This window comes from Triturus cristatus, chromosome 4_2 (genome assembly GCF_964204655.1).
Source record: "Triturus cristatus chromosome 4_2, aTriCri1.1, whole genome shotgun sequence".
Lineage (NCBI taxonomy): Eukaryota > Metazoa > Chordata > Amphibia > Caudata > Salamandridae > Triturus > Triturus cristatus.
This window is the reverse complement of record NC_140586.1, coordinates 28,341,931-28,358,734: the sequence shown is the minus strand read 5'-3', so window position 1 is coordinate 28,358,734 and position 16,804 is coordinate 28,341,931. Positions and strand designations below refer to the sequence as shown.

Here is a 16,804-nt window from a genome sequence, read left to right as displayed (position 1 = left end):
GACCTCGCCTTCCTCTGTTTCATGTGGGATAGAAGTTGGAGTATCACTGAAGGGCACCTCCTCCTCTGGGTGTGTATCCAAGTGCTCCCTGTTGAAAGCAATGGCCTGGTGCTCGGCCACACTAGCATCCGGCCCTAACAAAAAGACCCCTGTTGAAGACCTTTAAGGAGGTTTGTACCTTAGATCATGCCGAAAAGGGCAATACATACTTTACAAAATCTTTGATGAATTTATCGCCAAATAAACAGTTGGCCAGTATGCCCCCCTCCGTGGGGGTCAAATCTGCGAGTTGAAGATTGATGTGCATCAGAATGGATTTGCACCGTTCAGTGGACAATGTGCAGTTGGCCTTACCTGAGACACACATTTTCCTCTATGCCCACTCCAGTACCTCACCAGAATCCAATTGAGATGGATTTTCTTTTGCCTGGACTGCCAGGTCTAGAATGTTAGTAAAGGGACCGTAAATATCAAGCACTTTGGCCTGGCATCGCCGCCAGGCTCTTTCAAGACCTTTCTTAGGATCCTTAAAGAATTTCTTAAGAAAAGTGGCCATGTTAGGATTGAGTTCTAGTGCATCTGCCGCTTTACCAAAAAGAGGCACCGATTCTGTGGAGTGGGGGTGAACAATCTCATTTGGATCCAACAACAGATTTTTGTTAGTGGGGATCTCAAACCTCACATGTCGCACCTTATGTTTCCATTTGGTGGCAGGTTCAAAATCCTCCTGCGGCTCCTCCTTATCTGAAATCAAATCTGAGGATGACATGGAGGGGTCTGCCGTGAAGGTGGAGCTCTTAGCGAACCCGAATGGTTCGAAAAAATCATTACTTACGTATTCATGGTCACGCAGGACCGAATGCACCAATTGTGAAAGACCTTCAGCCAACGAATCTTTGGAGAAAGTACCACGGGCAAAGCCCACCTCATGCAGCGTCAAATCCTGTTTCGCATTACCCCCTAATGTACCAACTAACTCACCCCAACCATAGCGTGCCAGGGGTTAGGTGATTGGCTGCAAAGTCTTTATCAAGGCTCGATTCACGGAGTCCTGCTCTCAAGTCTTAAGTGCCTCTACTGAATGCTTTTTCATATCTTGTTCATATGGGACTACGACGTACTCAAGATAGTCCTTACCCTCATCTAGGTAGTACGTCATGCTCACCTTCACTGAGGGTTTGGAAGAGGTTAAAGGGGGAGAGACAGCCCTATTTGGGTGCAAGAAGGTTGAAAGAACCAATTATCAGGACAAAATGAGTCCTAAATTGCTGCTCTGAATAAATAAGTATTTTAATCGATCAAGTGTAGGGAGGCACCCAGCTCTCCTGAGGCAGAGCCCTGTTCTTGTGTTTTCCCCGTGCCGGGCGTTCACCAGGACGTGTGGTAGGCAGAGGCAAACTCGCTGCGTGCAGCGCAACAAACAGATTGGTAATTATTCCCGCTTCGGCTACACCGTGCGGACACGGACAGCGAGAGAGGACTGGCCCCCAGGGTGCGTGTAATGTGCGACCCGCTCCACGGCAGCACTCTAAGTCCACGCCGATACCCAACGAACCCTAGTGTTTCAACCATGCCAATGTAGCATCAAAACTGTACCGGCATAAATAACATTGTTTAGTAGAATAAACAAATTGACTTAGCCTCGCTGCTGCAGCAGCAAAGAAAGAAGAGGAATAATTGTGAATTTGGTTTATATACTATAGCATGAACCCATTGATTGATTGGTGGAGAGAGTGGAGTACAGGGGATCTCGGGGAGTGTAGTTTTTAGATCTCGCCTGGCGTAGACTGCGCAGACATGCGCAGTCTCGCTGGCAAGATTTAATGAGTTAGGGTAGATTTCTCTAGTGGGCTTTAAGCCCCGCCCCTCTTTTCCATTGGCTGGCGTCACCGTTTATGCTAAACGGTGGCCAGCCATTGGAAAAAGAGCATCTAGTGACGTACAATTTTCTCTTTTAGAGCCGTCCCAGTTGGACTGGCTCAGTTGCTTTACGTTTGTAGTAAAGGCTTTTCTTATCTTTATGGGGCCATGTGTTTCAAACATATGGCCCCATAAAGACAAGAGATCAGCTGCAGCGCGGTCCTCTTTCACTTTTGGGGCCGCGTTGCTCTGCCTTGTTAGGTCTCGCAGCACTGCTTGTAGCATTTACGTCGGTATTAGTGAACGTGAACGTTTCGGCAGGCTAGTGATAAGAGTTCAAAAGTTTTTATGTTGCTGTTTTATATAGCGCTTACTCGACCCGTGGGCATTTGAGCGCTTTACCTGAGCACCGGTTACATTCTGAAGTGTACACCGAAGGCCTCTCTGGATAGATCTGTGGAGATGTGCTCTCGGTGAGGGGGTGCAACCTCTCCCTGCCTCACATCAAGGACGGGGCTCCATGCTCAGCCACACTAAACACCCCCTGGAATGAGTTTGCACCCAGGGCGCCTCCCTGAAGAGGCTGCTTCAGGACACCAGCACGGGCCACAGCCTCTGCTGATCTCCCCGCCCGTCCTGCCACGTCGAGTTCTCTCACCCCACCCCTCCGTCCCAGGACGGTTTCCTTCCTCCCCTCTGCCTCCCTCTCTCTCTCTCTATCTATCTATCCTTACTCCAGTCAGTCTCTATGGCTCTATTGCTGCTCTAGTAAACTAAACTCCTTCATTTCTGTTTGTACCACTTCTGTCTGCTCGAGGTCTCCCTCCTCCTCCTACGTAGCTGCTTTCAACCTCCACTTCCTTCCTCTCCTCCCTCCCTCGCTCCGTTCGTGGTGCGCCCCCACCTTCCTAAGCGCCCTTTCTTCTTACTCCCTCTCTAGGGTTCTCTTCCTCCTCACCCGGTTTCTCGCGGACTATCCCTCTCTCACTCCAGGGCCTCCTCTCCTGCACTCCCTCCCTTCCTCCACCCAACCAATGCCCTTTTGAACTGATGTTCTATTTATTGACTGGCAGGGGTCCCCGGGGGCCGGCGCTTCCTACAGAGATGGGTTTGGAGCACTCTGGAGCAGGATGAGGGCCGAGGCAGACCGCGCACAGGAAGTAGCAGGCTGTGTGGACATGGAAAGAAAGTGTGTGTACGCGCTCACACATGCACACAAACACACCACACATGGGGGTGGGGGGCTGCTACGAGCACCCACTCCCTCGGACAAGTCGGTTCACCCGGCCCGTGCACGTGTATAGGGGCTTGAAAGGGTGTCGAGGTTTTCTGATTTTGGAGGAGGGGGGCTGCACAAAACACACTGTGCCCCCGTTCATCACAGGTAGGACACCATGAACTGCCAGTCAACAGTAAGGTTAGGGGGTGAAGGAGGTGTGCGTTAGTGAGAGTAAGTTGACATGGCCAAAACTAAACAAAGGATATTTACAACAATGTTATTTGAATCTACCTACACAGAGGGGGGGGGGGGGGGGGAGGCAAGCACCTTACACGTTGTTTGCATAGTAAAATGGCCGGCGTATCACCGGATTCCTATTTGTTGTTCAATGCCGGACCATTTTGCGGCACCTTAATTCCACAAGAAATTTTGGAAATAGCTCCATAAATGTTGTACAATCCCGTGTCTGTAGGAAGTGCTCTGTTGCAGAATTCTCCTCGCTTTCGCAGCAGGATACTTACTCCTCGTTTAATGCCCCCAGCTGTCTAGAGTACAATAACCACGTGACAGCAGCTGTAAATGATCTAGCTCCTTCTAGAACCAACAAGCATTTGCAATGCAATAGCAACAGAGTAGGAGACCACAGTGTGCACTGGTTACAGGCAGCCAGGGTCAGTGCCCCATAGCGGCCACTCAGCAGCTCACAGCATGCACTGGTTACAGGCAGCCCCGATACATGATCTCTGCAGCCAATCCGAAGTGACCTGGTGGCAACAACACAGTGGGTATCGGGCTCTTCCTACACTAATAGTGATGATGGTTTGAAAAACCAGTGGAAAGAATAGAATTAGCTGGTTAGATTAATTTACAGAGAAGGGTTCAAATATACCAGAGGTGGGGGGTGAATGTCAAGGGTCAGAAAATCGGGCCCTTGCACCATAATAGGACCAAAGAGGGCAAAAACCATAGGAAAATGCCTTTAAACTCTCAAGCCTGCACCTGGATGCTCTGGCAAGAAGCGAGAAGTAGAGGGGTGACTGTCAATATCTGGGCATCAAGAGGGGGGAGGCATGGACTTCATCCCAAGGCCACCAATTGGGTTGAGAGGCTGGAATAGCCAAGGCACTAGTACCAGGAAATCTGAAACGCAAAACAAACAAGCATTGGCATAGCCAATAGGTCTCGCTTTTGGAACCTTATAAGTGTTTAGTTAAGCAGTACAATATCCTTGGTGCAACAATATCAGCTGTTGCTTGTCTAAACACTTATAAGGTCCCAAAGGCGAGACCTATTGGCTATGCCAATGCTTGTTCTTATTGCAATGTTTTGATTGGCTGCTGTGTTCTTTACTAAAATTCCCCTAGTTTATAGGATCTGGAAACCTTTCAGCAACTGCTTTTACATGCAGACAGGTGGCAGCATTGGACTTCGTAGACACCTTGCCCTGCCTATGGAATTGATGGGTGGAACTGTAAAGAAGCACCAATCCTACACTCTCGTCATTTTACTGCACCTTTTTACGGGGATCTGGAGACCCGCTCCCCGAACCTTTGCCTGCCCTGCTGTCGTGCAGTTACCTCAGAGCAGTGGGTCCTACAGGTTTTCTGTCAGGATTACACCCACCTCTTTTTGTCAACAACCGTCCTGTTTCACCTAGACTTTGGAAGAACATGCCTCCATTTTTGACAACGGTTGTCATTGCTGCCAAAGCGAGTACATGAAAATGACAGAGGCAGCAGGTGCGATCCCAGCTATTTTCTTGTGCCAAAAAGGATAGTAAGCTCAGGTTATTTTCGATCTTTGATTCCTGAATGCCTTACTTCGTAAGGAAGAATTCAAGATGCTATCCTTGGCCTGTGTCCTTTCTGCTTTAGATCCTGGGGACTGGGTGGTGTACATGTAATTTCATGTCCCTGTCCTGCAGTGCCAGAGGTGTTTCCTCAGATTTGTCAATGGAAAGGAACAGTTAATTTCATTATTTTGCCCCTTTGGGGTCACTTCAGCCACAATTTGTTTGACAAGGGTGATGGTGGTAGTTGAGGCCCATCATTGCGGTTCGAAAGAGCAGGCCTTCCCATACATCGATAAATGGTTGTTAGATAAGGGCTCATCAGTCAGTCACAGGCCAACCTGTAAAAGACCATCTTGCTGCTTTCATCCCAGTGTTTCTCCATCAGTGACACAATTGCCTTTATACGGGCAGTTCTGGACACAGTGGCGTTCAGAGCCTTAATGCCCCAGCATCGAGTCTGGGACATTCAGGGTATGATCCCGATGTTTTAGGCTCCGTCCTGGGTCTCACCCTGGACTAGTCTGAGGCTTCTTAGTCACCTAGTATTGTGTATCTTTTTGGTGCATTATGGTCTTTGGCATGTGTGCTCTCCAGTGAATCCTCCTCCTTCAGTGGATTATTAACACTTGCAGTGCCTCAGACAGTTTCCATGGGTCAAATGTGACAACGTGGGACCTCCAATGTTGGTTAAAAGACGCTGACCTGATGTGCAACAGACAATTCTCCCTACCCTAAACACAGCTCACAGTGGTGACAGATGAATCTGTTCCGGGCTGTGGAGCCTACCTGGATGAGGTGGGGATCAGTTGCCTCTGGTCTCCATTGAAGTAGAAGTACCACATCGACCTTCTGGAGTTGTCATCCAGCTCGGGCTCAAAGCATATCTTCCTTTCGTAAAGTGCAGCCCTGACCAAATTCTGAAGGACAACACAACTACCCTGTGGTACAGCAACATGCAGGCCGGTGAAGGGTAGCAGGTGCTGGGCCAGGAGATACTAGAACTTTGGCACTGGCTGGATATTCAGGAGCTCTCATGTCAACCATCTTCCAGGAGCACTGAAAGCCAGGGCAGACAAGCTCAGCAGACTCACTGTAATGAGTGGATTCTGCAGCTGCACGTAGATGAAAGCATCTTTGCTCAGTGGAGTGTCTCTTTAAGTAGATCTGTTTGCTGTCACTGAGAGCACTCACTGTCAGGTCTCTTGCACTTTGGAGTTTCAGCCTCAAGGCTCCCTGTGATGTGTTCCACCTTATGTGGGGTTCTGGTCTCTTCTACCCATGCCCACTCCATTCGCTGCTGCTTTGAATTCTACAAAGATCAGGAAACACTAGGTTCAGATCTTTCTGATAGCCCCGAACTGGTCTCAAAGAGTGATATACTCTGAGCTGCTGAGCCTGATATTTGCCCCTCGGGCGCAGTCTGCCACTTGGGGAAGACTTGCTGTTACAGCAACAGGACAGGGTTATTCATCCAATTCTCCATGACCTATACATCAATGCTTGAAGATTATGCAGAACCGGTTGAGTGGTTTTGAGCTGCCTCTAGAGGTGTTGGATGTCTTCTTGGCAGTGCGTCATCCGTTTATGAAGTTGATTTACCCTGGACTAAGTTTAAGCCCTGGTGCGAGGACCAAAGGATTGATTTATTGAAGGCTATAAACTTTCTCATGTACTTTTGTTTGCCCTATCTTTGGCCCAACCCACTATGCCTTTCTCAGTTTGTTTGACCAGTCCTTCCTGTTTAACTCACCAGCTCAATATGTTTTTTTTTAAAGAGCTTACATAGAAGTCCTTACCTTGGTTCTAACTTTATTAGTGGCTTGCCTTTCAAGCCAATGCACAGATGTTAATTGTGGTGTCTGCATCTTACGTCTGTCTTCCTCATTGTAATTACTTCTGCCTGCCATGTCCATGAACTGCAGGCATGTCAGTACACTACCATATGCCAGCTTCTTTCCAGACAAGCTGGTGCTTTGGACCCGGGCATCCTTTCCTCCAAAGGTGGTGTTGGCCTTCCATGTGGCTCATTCTATCATCCTTCCCACATTTTCCTCACTGCTACATAACTGTAAAGAGGAGAAGGGTTATTGATTGAATCTCAAGAAAGCCCTTCGCTTTTACATCAATTGAACTAGCACTGTGTGGATGACCAACTCTATAGAGTTTTCTGGTGAGAAGGGGAAGGCCGTTCAAAAATGGACCTGATCCACATTGATTGTTCTCTGCAATAAAAAGTGCTATGCCTTGACTTAGAAGGAGCCTTCTGAGGGCATTCAAGTTGATTCTATTAGGGATAAGTCTGCCTCTAGGACCTTAACCAGGCGTGTTCCAGTGCTGGACATCTACCAGAAAGCTACTTGGGCACTCCTCCACACCCTCACCAGGCATTACTGTCTTGATTCACAGGTTTGCAGATGGGGCCATTTTGTGTGCTCAGTCCTGCATAATTTCCTGGTATGAAGTTCACGACTCAGACAGGACACATTTTGGGAGGTATTGCTTTGGTATAGATTCAGAAGATGAGCAATCTGCGGTTAGACGTATCTACAAAAGAACAAGTAGCATATCTTCTTTAATGCCTTTTCTGGTGGATTCTCTAGCTGCAGGTTACTCCCCACGTTTCCTCCTCCCCTCTTTTTGTGGGGTGGACTTCCTGGATTTAATAAGGTCCCATGTTAGATTCTTAACATTGTCCTGAATCGTAATCTGTTATTGATGCTCCTCGTCTAAGGGCGTGAAATGCCTTATGGTAAACTGACTTCATCTTGCACGAGTGGTCCCAATATAAGGCCCTTTGCCATCACTTCCAGCGTCAGGATGAGGTTGCTGCAGTGTTCGGTGCGACGAGGTTGCCACGGTGTTCGATGGTTCAACCTGTCTGCGCATGGAGGCAATTGCTTAAAAGTTTCCAGAGCCAGTCTGGCGCCTCGAGGAGTTCAATAGGTGAGGAATCTGCAGTTAAACAAAGTATCCACTGGAAAGAGTATTATAGAAGGCCAGTAACTTGTTCTTATCTTACATTAAGCATTTTCTGGTTTTGAATACAGAAATCCTGAACTTTACAATACAAAATCAAAAGAAAGGAATTGGACCCAATATAGATTTAAGAGCATGTGCCGACAGAGGTGCAATATTTCTTGGGGATAAATCTGAATTTTTCATGATCTTTATGTGGGGTATGGGCAGGTTTCATTTGCGCATTTTACCCTTGTAAGTCTTTGTTTGGTTCACATTTTGCTTAGCTCACTTACATGCAGTTTTAACTGGATGACCTGAGTTCCATAGGCCTAGCCCTGTAGTAATTTGTAATTGTTTTTCCACATTTTTCAGGTTCCAAAAGAGCAGGTGATTGACACAGTGTATCTGTTCCACATGCCAAGGAAAAGGATGATTTCCCTACGCTTCTTGGCCTGGTACTTCCTGGGTTAGTACAGAACATCAATATTATGAAGCCAGTGCAAAGGCTCCACCTGTAACATTACCTATCCTCTTTATTAATGCCACATGCCTTCTGCATCAATGCCCAGCCTCCTAGCAGGCAGGACCTAAATCCATTGCTGAAAGGCACATGGTTTAGAGTTAAGAAATGTGAGATTAATTCAATAATACAGTGACATATTAAGAATATTGTGTCTGGGGTACTGGGGTGTAATGCCTTAATCGCATTTAGACTGAAGAGATATTCACGTCTTGTTTATTTGGTATCCCCTATGTGTTGATACTTAATGATATATACAATCATGTGTGGCTGTAGATACACATGCTATGCCTACTCTTGCAATCTTTTGCTGGGCCCTATGTTTGCTTGTTGTTTTTCTTCGAAGAAGTTGAAGTCGTAAGGCCTGTCGTGACTCATCCTTTGTTCTAAAATGTAGCAGCACAACGGCTCCACCTTAGATTGTTTTCTTCTACCTTCAGGCTCGGGCACTCAAGTGTGGAAAACATTCACAAAACCTCAACTAGATTTCTATTCCGTTCTAGCAACTCCATAGAAGGACAGAAATTTCTTGCATCGATCAAATCCAAACATTACACCACCTCCGGAGACCCTCAACTTGGGCCATATCCTAAAATGTTCGTCAACACACCTTTTAGGGCATTTCTCAAGAGTGGACTGAGGCATGGAAAGAACTCCTTTTCACCTCTGTCCTCAGGGTAATGCTAACTACACCTGTGCTGCCACAGCATATGCAACCTCTGCTGTGTCCCTACCCTAAAGTGTCGACCTGCGAGGTCTGTCTCATGTTCCCCTGCAAACAAAACACTGAAACACAAAAAATATAGATGCTGGGTGTGAGAAGGTGGCCTGGTATATGCTGTCCACTAATTAAAGTGGGCACCTTGTACCAGTCCACATGACCCTTATGATGTATGAGGTCAAAGATAACCTTTAGAAAGCTATCCTAGTGGTAGCTGTGGAGAGCAGCCTTCAGGCTTAATATTGAAGGAATGTAAAGCAGCTTGTTTTACCAGAATATCACCTCATAAATGATTAAATGAAAGGAGAACCACATAGTAGTTATATGAAAATATGTATTTATTAATATAACACTCTACTAGTCTCTATACGAGACTAGGGCACAAAGCACACAATACTGAATCATTAGAACATTTGTAAATATCACAATACACAGCGGCTCGAGGGGAGACCGAACCATATACTAAAGAAATGTTATAACAATAACGACTTGACTAGACACAGTGCCTAGAGCAGGTAGAATCGCTGGGTCCCCAAGGAACCACCCAAAAGAGTGACATAGGAAAGCCCAAGGAGGACGGGTGCAGTGAGGAAACAGGACTGCGTGCTCCGTACAACTCTATGAGAAAGTCGCGGTTGTAAAGTTACAAGTTAAGAACACTTGTAAGAGGACTTTGAGCAAGCCCTTTGGAAAATAGGAGCTTCTAAGGCCAACCCACCAGTGAGTACTGAAGTACCCGTGTTACCTATCCCAGAGGAGCCGGGTGCATAGGGGTCAAGTGGTGTCAGCAACCTTCGTCGTTTTCAATGGAGTGTTGCAAAGAAGTACTGCTGCCAGGAGGGCGAAGTGTCCGGAGGAATCCAAGCCTGGATTTGAGGTGAGAGGAACCTGAGAGCAGAGGTGACAGAGTCTGGGTCACTTCTGGTGACCAGGGGCTCGGTAATCAAATGTCCACCGATGTCCGAGTGCTTCAGGTGCGAAGAAGGGTTGCTTGACTCCACAGCCACGGGGACCAGGAGACGTCGAGGACGACCAGGATCTAGAGGTGAGCTGTCCCTCGAAGGATGTCGAGTGCAGAGGGGTCGATGTCCGGCTGGAGCACCAACAAACCTTGGCAAATGCAACCCACGCGGTCAGAGGAAACAGGTTATGGTGTGGACCAGCAAGGTCCAGGGGATTCTCCGAGCACTGGAGAGTCAGGGCACATCTGGAGCAACTAGGTAAGCCCAAGAACAAACAAGGTGACCCTTGCCAGGACCCACAGGCCAACGGACCTGGGATTGCGAAGAGACCTCAAGCAAGTTTGCAAAGTACCAGCCCACAGGACACTCGAGGAGTGGAGGCCGGAAATCTTCGGTGCAAATACTGCTCATGGTCAGGACTACACTGAGTCCAATGCACAAGCTCGGCAATCGTCAACAAGCATATGCAACTGCAAATGTACGCGGTGCACATGGGTTCGGGTTGCACGGTCCCCACGAGGGGTCCTGGTCTCAGAATCGCTGAGAGGGCAGATCGACCTCAGGGACCTTCGGGAACCCACCTCCAGTGTTGCTGAATCTTCGGCGTCCTCAGAAGCTCGGGAGAAGCAAACTGTTCAGATGTGTTTAGGTGCCTGCTTTTGCAGGGGAGAAACTCCTTTACTCCAAGGGAGATTCTTCAGTCGTCCAGCGTCCTGCAGGCAGTCGAAGTACTTGGTTTCTTCTTAGCAGAATCTTGTACAGGTAAAATCTAAAGTCCTGTAGTCAGGTAACACACTTTATACCCATAGGAAGGGGTGGAAAGAGTCTGTGGAGCCTCCTAGGGGAGGGGCAGGACAGAGGGGTGGCTACACCCATGTCCTTTGTCCAGTTTCGTGCCAGTGCAGGAGCCAATGGCTCCCAGAACTGGTTTGAGCTGGACTATGCACAGGGACACCAAATGTGCCCCCAGTGCAGACTTTCTAGCACTCTGAGTGCACCCACCCATCCCCAATACACTAAACCCTGTCTGGGAGGTGGTCACACCTCCCTGTGACAGGATGCCTATTGTCATGCCTTCCTCTGCTCGAGCTTGGCTCAGCAGCAGGAGAGCAGAATCGTGTCTGTGACTGGCAGCGTCCATTTTGTGCTGCCCAGGTCGAGAAAGCTGGTACCGGGTAGACTGGTGACCCACATTTGTCCCTTTGGAAGGGTGGAATCATACCTCCCGTACCAGTTACTGGTGTGGAGGTATGATTTCAAGGTGTTTGACACCAAACACGACATGTTTCTAAGCAGCTGTTTTAAAGTTAGCATTTACAGTGAGGTTATTATGCACTTAAACATATATGTCTGACTGCATCACAGACAACCCCGGAGAATGGTCTCCGAAGGCTGCAGAGGGGCTCTGCTCATGCAGGGGCACCCTCTCTCGTAAAACCCAGCACCCTGCCATCAGGATTATTAAGGCCTGCCATAGGGGTGACTGATAGGTTTTTAAGTGTTGTGATTTAGATAGATATAGTGAACCTATATCTTAAGTAAGTGGTGCAAGCACCAGCTAACATAGTCTGCTCTGGGGTACCTAGTCGCTGGGTACATGGTGTACCATATACTAGGGACTGATACGGGTACCTCAGTATCGTATCTGGAGTGTACCTAAAGTACATGCATAGCAATTTAAGGGAGAACGCAGATAGACTGGGGTCCTGAATAGCAGGATCCCAGTCAGACTAAGCCAAAAACAGTGACACATCAGCAAAAAGTGGGGGTAACCATAAGAAGCAGATTCTACTTTCCTACATTGGGCACCCTATAAAATCCAGCACAAAAGCCTAGCAGGCCACAATCCTTATCTTCGGCATCGAAGATGTACAAGACATCAAGGGTATCCCAGAGGCTCAGGAGGAGGAAGAATAAGAGGAGGCTGGCTTATCAACATGAAGCCACATTCAGAAAGAAGAGGTACACTTCTCTGAATCTTAAGATGCCAGATAAGAGGAAAGTGACGTTTTATCCGCCAGAGCAACTTCCGACACTGAGAACTAAAGGAATACATCTTGCCTCAGTAACGTCAGCAGGTCTGTCTTGGGCTCCCAAAAGACAAGCTGGAGAGGCAGAGCACTGCTTTCATGGGAGTCTGGCATTGAGCCCAGACCCAAAGCCGAAAGCCTCAAAGTACTTATCTCCACAAACCGGCTTGGTGTCGAGCAGAGTAAAATTTGTCGATCCTCGGGATGCTCTGAAAACGCCTTCAAGTGCCGGCAAGCCATGTTCGGCTGAGAACCCAAGACTCACCGGTGCCGAAGTATTAGCCAATCTCTGGGTTGAAACCTTCGACAGCCCATCAGCCATTGCACAAGGTCACTTTGGATCTGCAGTCAATGTTCAAGATTGGACACACTTCAATACCGAAACTAAAGTCAAAGGTTTCCCCAACAGAATTTTAGTGTTTTGTTGCAAACATCTAGTGGGTAAAGACGTTGAATATTTGTATTCACTCGGTGTTAGCAGTACAAAGCATATTATTCTTGTTGTAAGGTCTTGTATCGCTGCAGGCTCCAGGTTCTGGGCCCCTCCAATACATAATAAACAGGTTGAGCGATAACATTGTCTAACAGAGCGTCTTGGCGTGGGACTACAGCATCCAGACAGCAATTACAGTTCCACCTACAGTGTTGGACAACAAACCCCCCCACCACCCTCCCTCCCCACCCCCGGGCGTGCCACGGTCGGGCCTGTAGCTAGTTTCAAGGCAGGTATCTGTTTCCCAGGTCTGTTAGGGGGTAACAACAGTTTCCTCTTATACATTCAGTGCTCCATTTTCACTAAGTGTCGTACGCTCAGTTATGGGGGAGAGCTGTTCCCTCTTAACTGAGGAATTAAGTCTTCCCAAGGCTGTCAGTGCTATCGCACCCAATCAAGGAGTTCCCCCAGGATCTTCAGTTTCAGCAGTTTGGGGGCCATTCTCTTGTTTTAGTTCCTCCACCAGAATCCCCCATGCCCTGGCCGCCACTAGTAGACCTTGACCACACCTTGTGTTTGAGTCTAATCGCTCCCTCATATTCCGACCCTCATAGTACCTTCCTTTTCCAGCCTTTAGCACTAGGCCCCCTTTGCATTTTCTACTTCTGTGCTATCTCTTTTGGCTAGAAGTGCCAAGTCATAGAAACCACTAGTGACTTTAGTCTTGAGAGTATGTGGGAACCAGTTGAGGAGGCAATGTTTTGGTGTGCAGTGAACCTCCCTGTCTAGCACCTCAGTCAGCGTATTTGTGACCGTTTTCCCAAAAATCTCCAGGTTCTGGCAACTCCAAAACATGTTTAGGAATTCTGCACCTATGTCTGCGCGGCGAGGACATTTAGCGTCTGTTGCAGTTTATCCATTCTGGAGTGAGGTATGCCCTATGGATAGGCTTTCCTGTTTTCAGTTCCTATTTTTGGTCAATTCTGGAGGGATTTTTTCATTGTTTTCAAGTGATTTCAATACCTTAAGAAAACAGTAGTGATCAGTGGTTACACATTTTCGCTCCATTAAATACAACAGAAACAGTGTGTTCGAGGCATATGAGCTGCAGATTATACACTTTTGCATAGATCGCCATCTGGTGTTGGGCCCGGATGTTTGCAGTTTGTTTTTCTTCTTGGTCAGTCTTTGGAAGTCACGAGTTCGGTGACTCCTCCTTCGGTCCGTACTGCGCATGGGCTTCGGCTCCATCCTCAGATTGTTTTTTTCCGCCATCGGGCTCGGATGTAATACTTCGTGCTCCGGCTTTGAACCTTTCCAGTTCGACCTGCGACGAAAAATCCTCGTCCATCGAGATTCTTTAGACGGAATCGACTTCTTCATCTCTCTCTTCGGCACTTCCTCGATTTCAGACATCGGCGGCGGCCTTCGGGCCTATCTCGACTCCGGTCTCGGCCGATGGAAAGGACTCCTTTCAAGAAGTGCCCGAAATGTGGGTCTAAATTTCCCCACACCGACCTCCATCAGGTGGGCAACCTCTGCCTCTCTCCCGAACACGAGGCCCGAGACTGCCCCGCCTGCAAGTCTTTTCGATCGAAAAAGACTATTCGGGATCGACGAGCTGGACGCACCATGGCGCACTCATCGACCTCGGCTCCACCTGACATCTTCGGAGAAGACACCGGAGCTTCGGGACAGCAGCACACCGAGCAGGAGGAAGATATCGTCTGCGCTTACGAGGCCGACGACTCCGACGTGGAGGAGATCACACCGGCACAGAGGGTCGTGAGTACTCTACCCCCTCCCGCGCCCATACCGAAAGAGACTCCGGTTACCCCTTCGCCTCCGGGCCTAGGGAAAGCCAAGCATACTGCTTCCATCACCCCACCTTCGGGCCCGGTGAAAAAGCATCACAAGTCTCCTGGCGGCTCGGGCTCGAGCCAGCCTCCTAGCGGCGCCGACAAACATTCTTCGGCGCCAAAGAAAACAAGTTCCGTTCCAAAGCCATCGGTGTCGAAACCTGGCCTCTCGGTGCCGACCAAACGCAAATCCCTCGGCACCGATGCTTCCGTGTCGAAGCATGCCTCGGCGCCGACCAAAAAATCGGATACCCCGAGAAAGCATGGCGCGGATAAACCAACGAAGCCTTCGGTTCCGAAACCATCGGCACTGATGTACGAATCGGTGCCGGAGGAGCTTTTCGCACCGGATCCTCTTCAAAAGACTTTAACAAAGGATCCAAGGACTGGACAATTAATTTTGTCTTCCAAGAAAAGACTTTTGGACAAACCAACTCCTCCTCCACCACCAAAACGGAAGGACTCTGCCACATCCCCGTTCAGAGTACCCACCTCCACCACCTCCTCCTCCTCCTCCTCCTCCTCCTCCTCCTCCACCCCCTCCATCTCCGCCCCCGCCTTCTCCACCCTTGCCTCATCGGTCTCCAACCCCGTCTCCAGACCCTGATGACCACGGAGATCCATTCTATGATCCCACAGATGCCCCGCAGGACCCCACTCCTCCGGGAACACCTGACCCATGGGAGGATTATCACAATCCCGATGTCCCAGATGTGCCTCAGGATGATCTCTATCCATCCAGGCCGTCTCCACCAGAAGACTCCCTGGGGTTCCACCACCTCTTACAACGGGCGGCACATTTCCATGGGGTGGAATTACACAGTGATCCAGTTGAGGAAGACTTCCTACTTGACACATTTGACATAGCAGATAAATCCACCGCTATATTACCCATGCTTAAAGGGGTGACCAAGCATGCCACAGAGGTTTTCAAAGACCCAGTTAGAGCTAGGGTCTTAAACCCCAGAATAGAAAAGAAGTACAAGGCAGCCCCCACGGATCCTGTCTATATTAAAGGACCTGCACCCCTAGACTCATTAGTGGTTTCCACAGCTAGGAAGCGCTCCAACTCTCAGTCATCTGGTGAGGCTCCACCACCTGATAAGGAGTCCAAGCTTTTAGATGCGTCAGGCAAACGCACTGCCTCGCAAGCTGCCAATATGTGGCGCATCGCCAACACACAGGCGCTGCTGGCAAGGTACGATAGAGTGCAGCATCTCCCGGACAAATATAAGAATAAAGCTTATGAGCTAATACAAGAGGGGAAGATTATTACCAACACCTCTATTAAATGTGCACTTGACGCAGCAGACACGGCGTCCAGGGCTATAAACACCAGTGTCCTGCTTCGCCGTCACGCCTGGCTCAGAATTTCAGGCTTTAAACCAGAGGTCCAAGCATCTATATTAAACCACCCTTTTGGCCAACAACACTTATTTGGCCCAAAAGTAGACTAAGCCCTGGAAAAAATGAAGAAGGATACAGATACGGCGAAGTCTATGGGAGCTATGCAATCACAAACCCCTAGACGCTCCTTTCGCCGTTCCTCCTTTCGAGGCTCTGGCAGAGGTTACTCTTCCGATAAACGCCTCCACTTCCTACAAGTCCCCTCCTCAAAATACCTTCTCAAAGGGCTACCAAAGAGGTGGATATCGAGGAAACAATAATAAAGGCAGGGGCAAACCCAACACCGCCCGTTCTGCCACACCGCCCACACAATGACTTTCCCCCGCTCCCCCCAGACCATTCCACTCCGGTCGGGGGCAGACTACAGGACTTCCTTCACACCTGGGAAGCCATAACATCAGACAAATGGGTAACCCAAATTATTCGGTCAGGGTACTGTCTCGAACTAACTTCTACCCCCCCAAATATTCCTCCCAGACACCGTGCGATGTCACAAGAACATACCACACTTCTGAAACAAGAGGTACTCTCCCTCCTGCAAAAACACGCGATAAAGCAGGTACCCGTCGATCAGCAAAATCTAGGGGTCTACTCTCTGTACTTTCTCATACAGAAGAAAGACGAGACCCTACGGCCCATTCTAGACCTCCGGCCTCTAAATGCATACATCCATTCAGACCATTTTCATATGGTAACTCTTCAGCAAGTTCTCCCACTCCTCCGTCAGGGCGACTTTCTCACTACACTGGATTTGAAAGACGCATACTTTAATATCCCAATACACCTGGCTCACAGAAAGTACCTCCGATTTGTGGTGGACAACCAACATTATCAGTTCAAGGTTCTCCCCTTCGGGGTCACAACCGGACCACGGGTGTTTACCAAATGCCTGGCAGTAGTGGCAGCACACCTCCGAAGACAAAACATTCACGTCTTCCCTTACCTGGACGACTGGCTCATAAAAGCCGCGTCCTACCACCAGTGTGTATAAAATACAAACACTACCATACAACTACTCCACCAGCTAGGCTTTACGGTGAATC

At 48.7% G+C, this 16,804-nt stretch overlaps 1 protein-coding gene across 3 annotated transcripts in view; it reads left to right on the top strand.

Annotated features, from left to right (window-relative positions):
- PAN2 (poly(A) specific ribonuclease subunit PAN2) overlaps window positions 1-16,804 on the top strand; it is a 1,342,435-nt gene that overhangs the window by 1,185,262 nt on the left and 140,369 nt on the right. For all 3 annotated transcript variants that reach the window (XM_085600270.1, XM_085600271.1, XM_085600272.1), the window contains exon 24: window positions 8,202-8,295. In XM_085600270.1, the coding sequence (XP_085456396.1) occupies window positions 8,202-8,295 (94 nt within the window). The remainder of the gene's footprint in view (window positions 1-8,201; window positions 8,296-16,804) is intronic.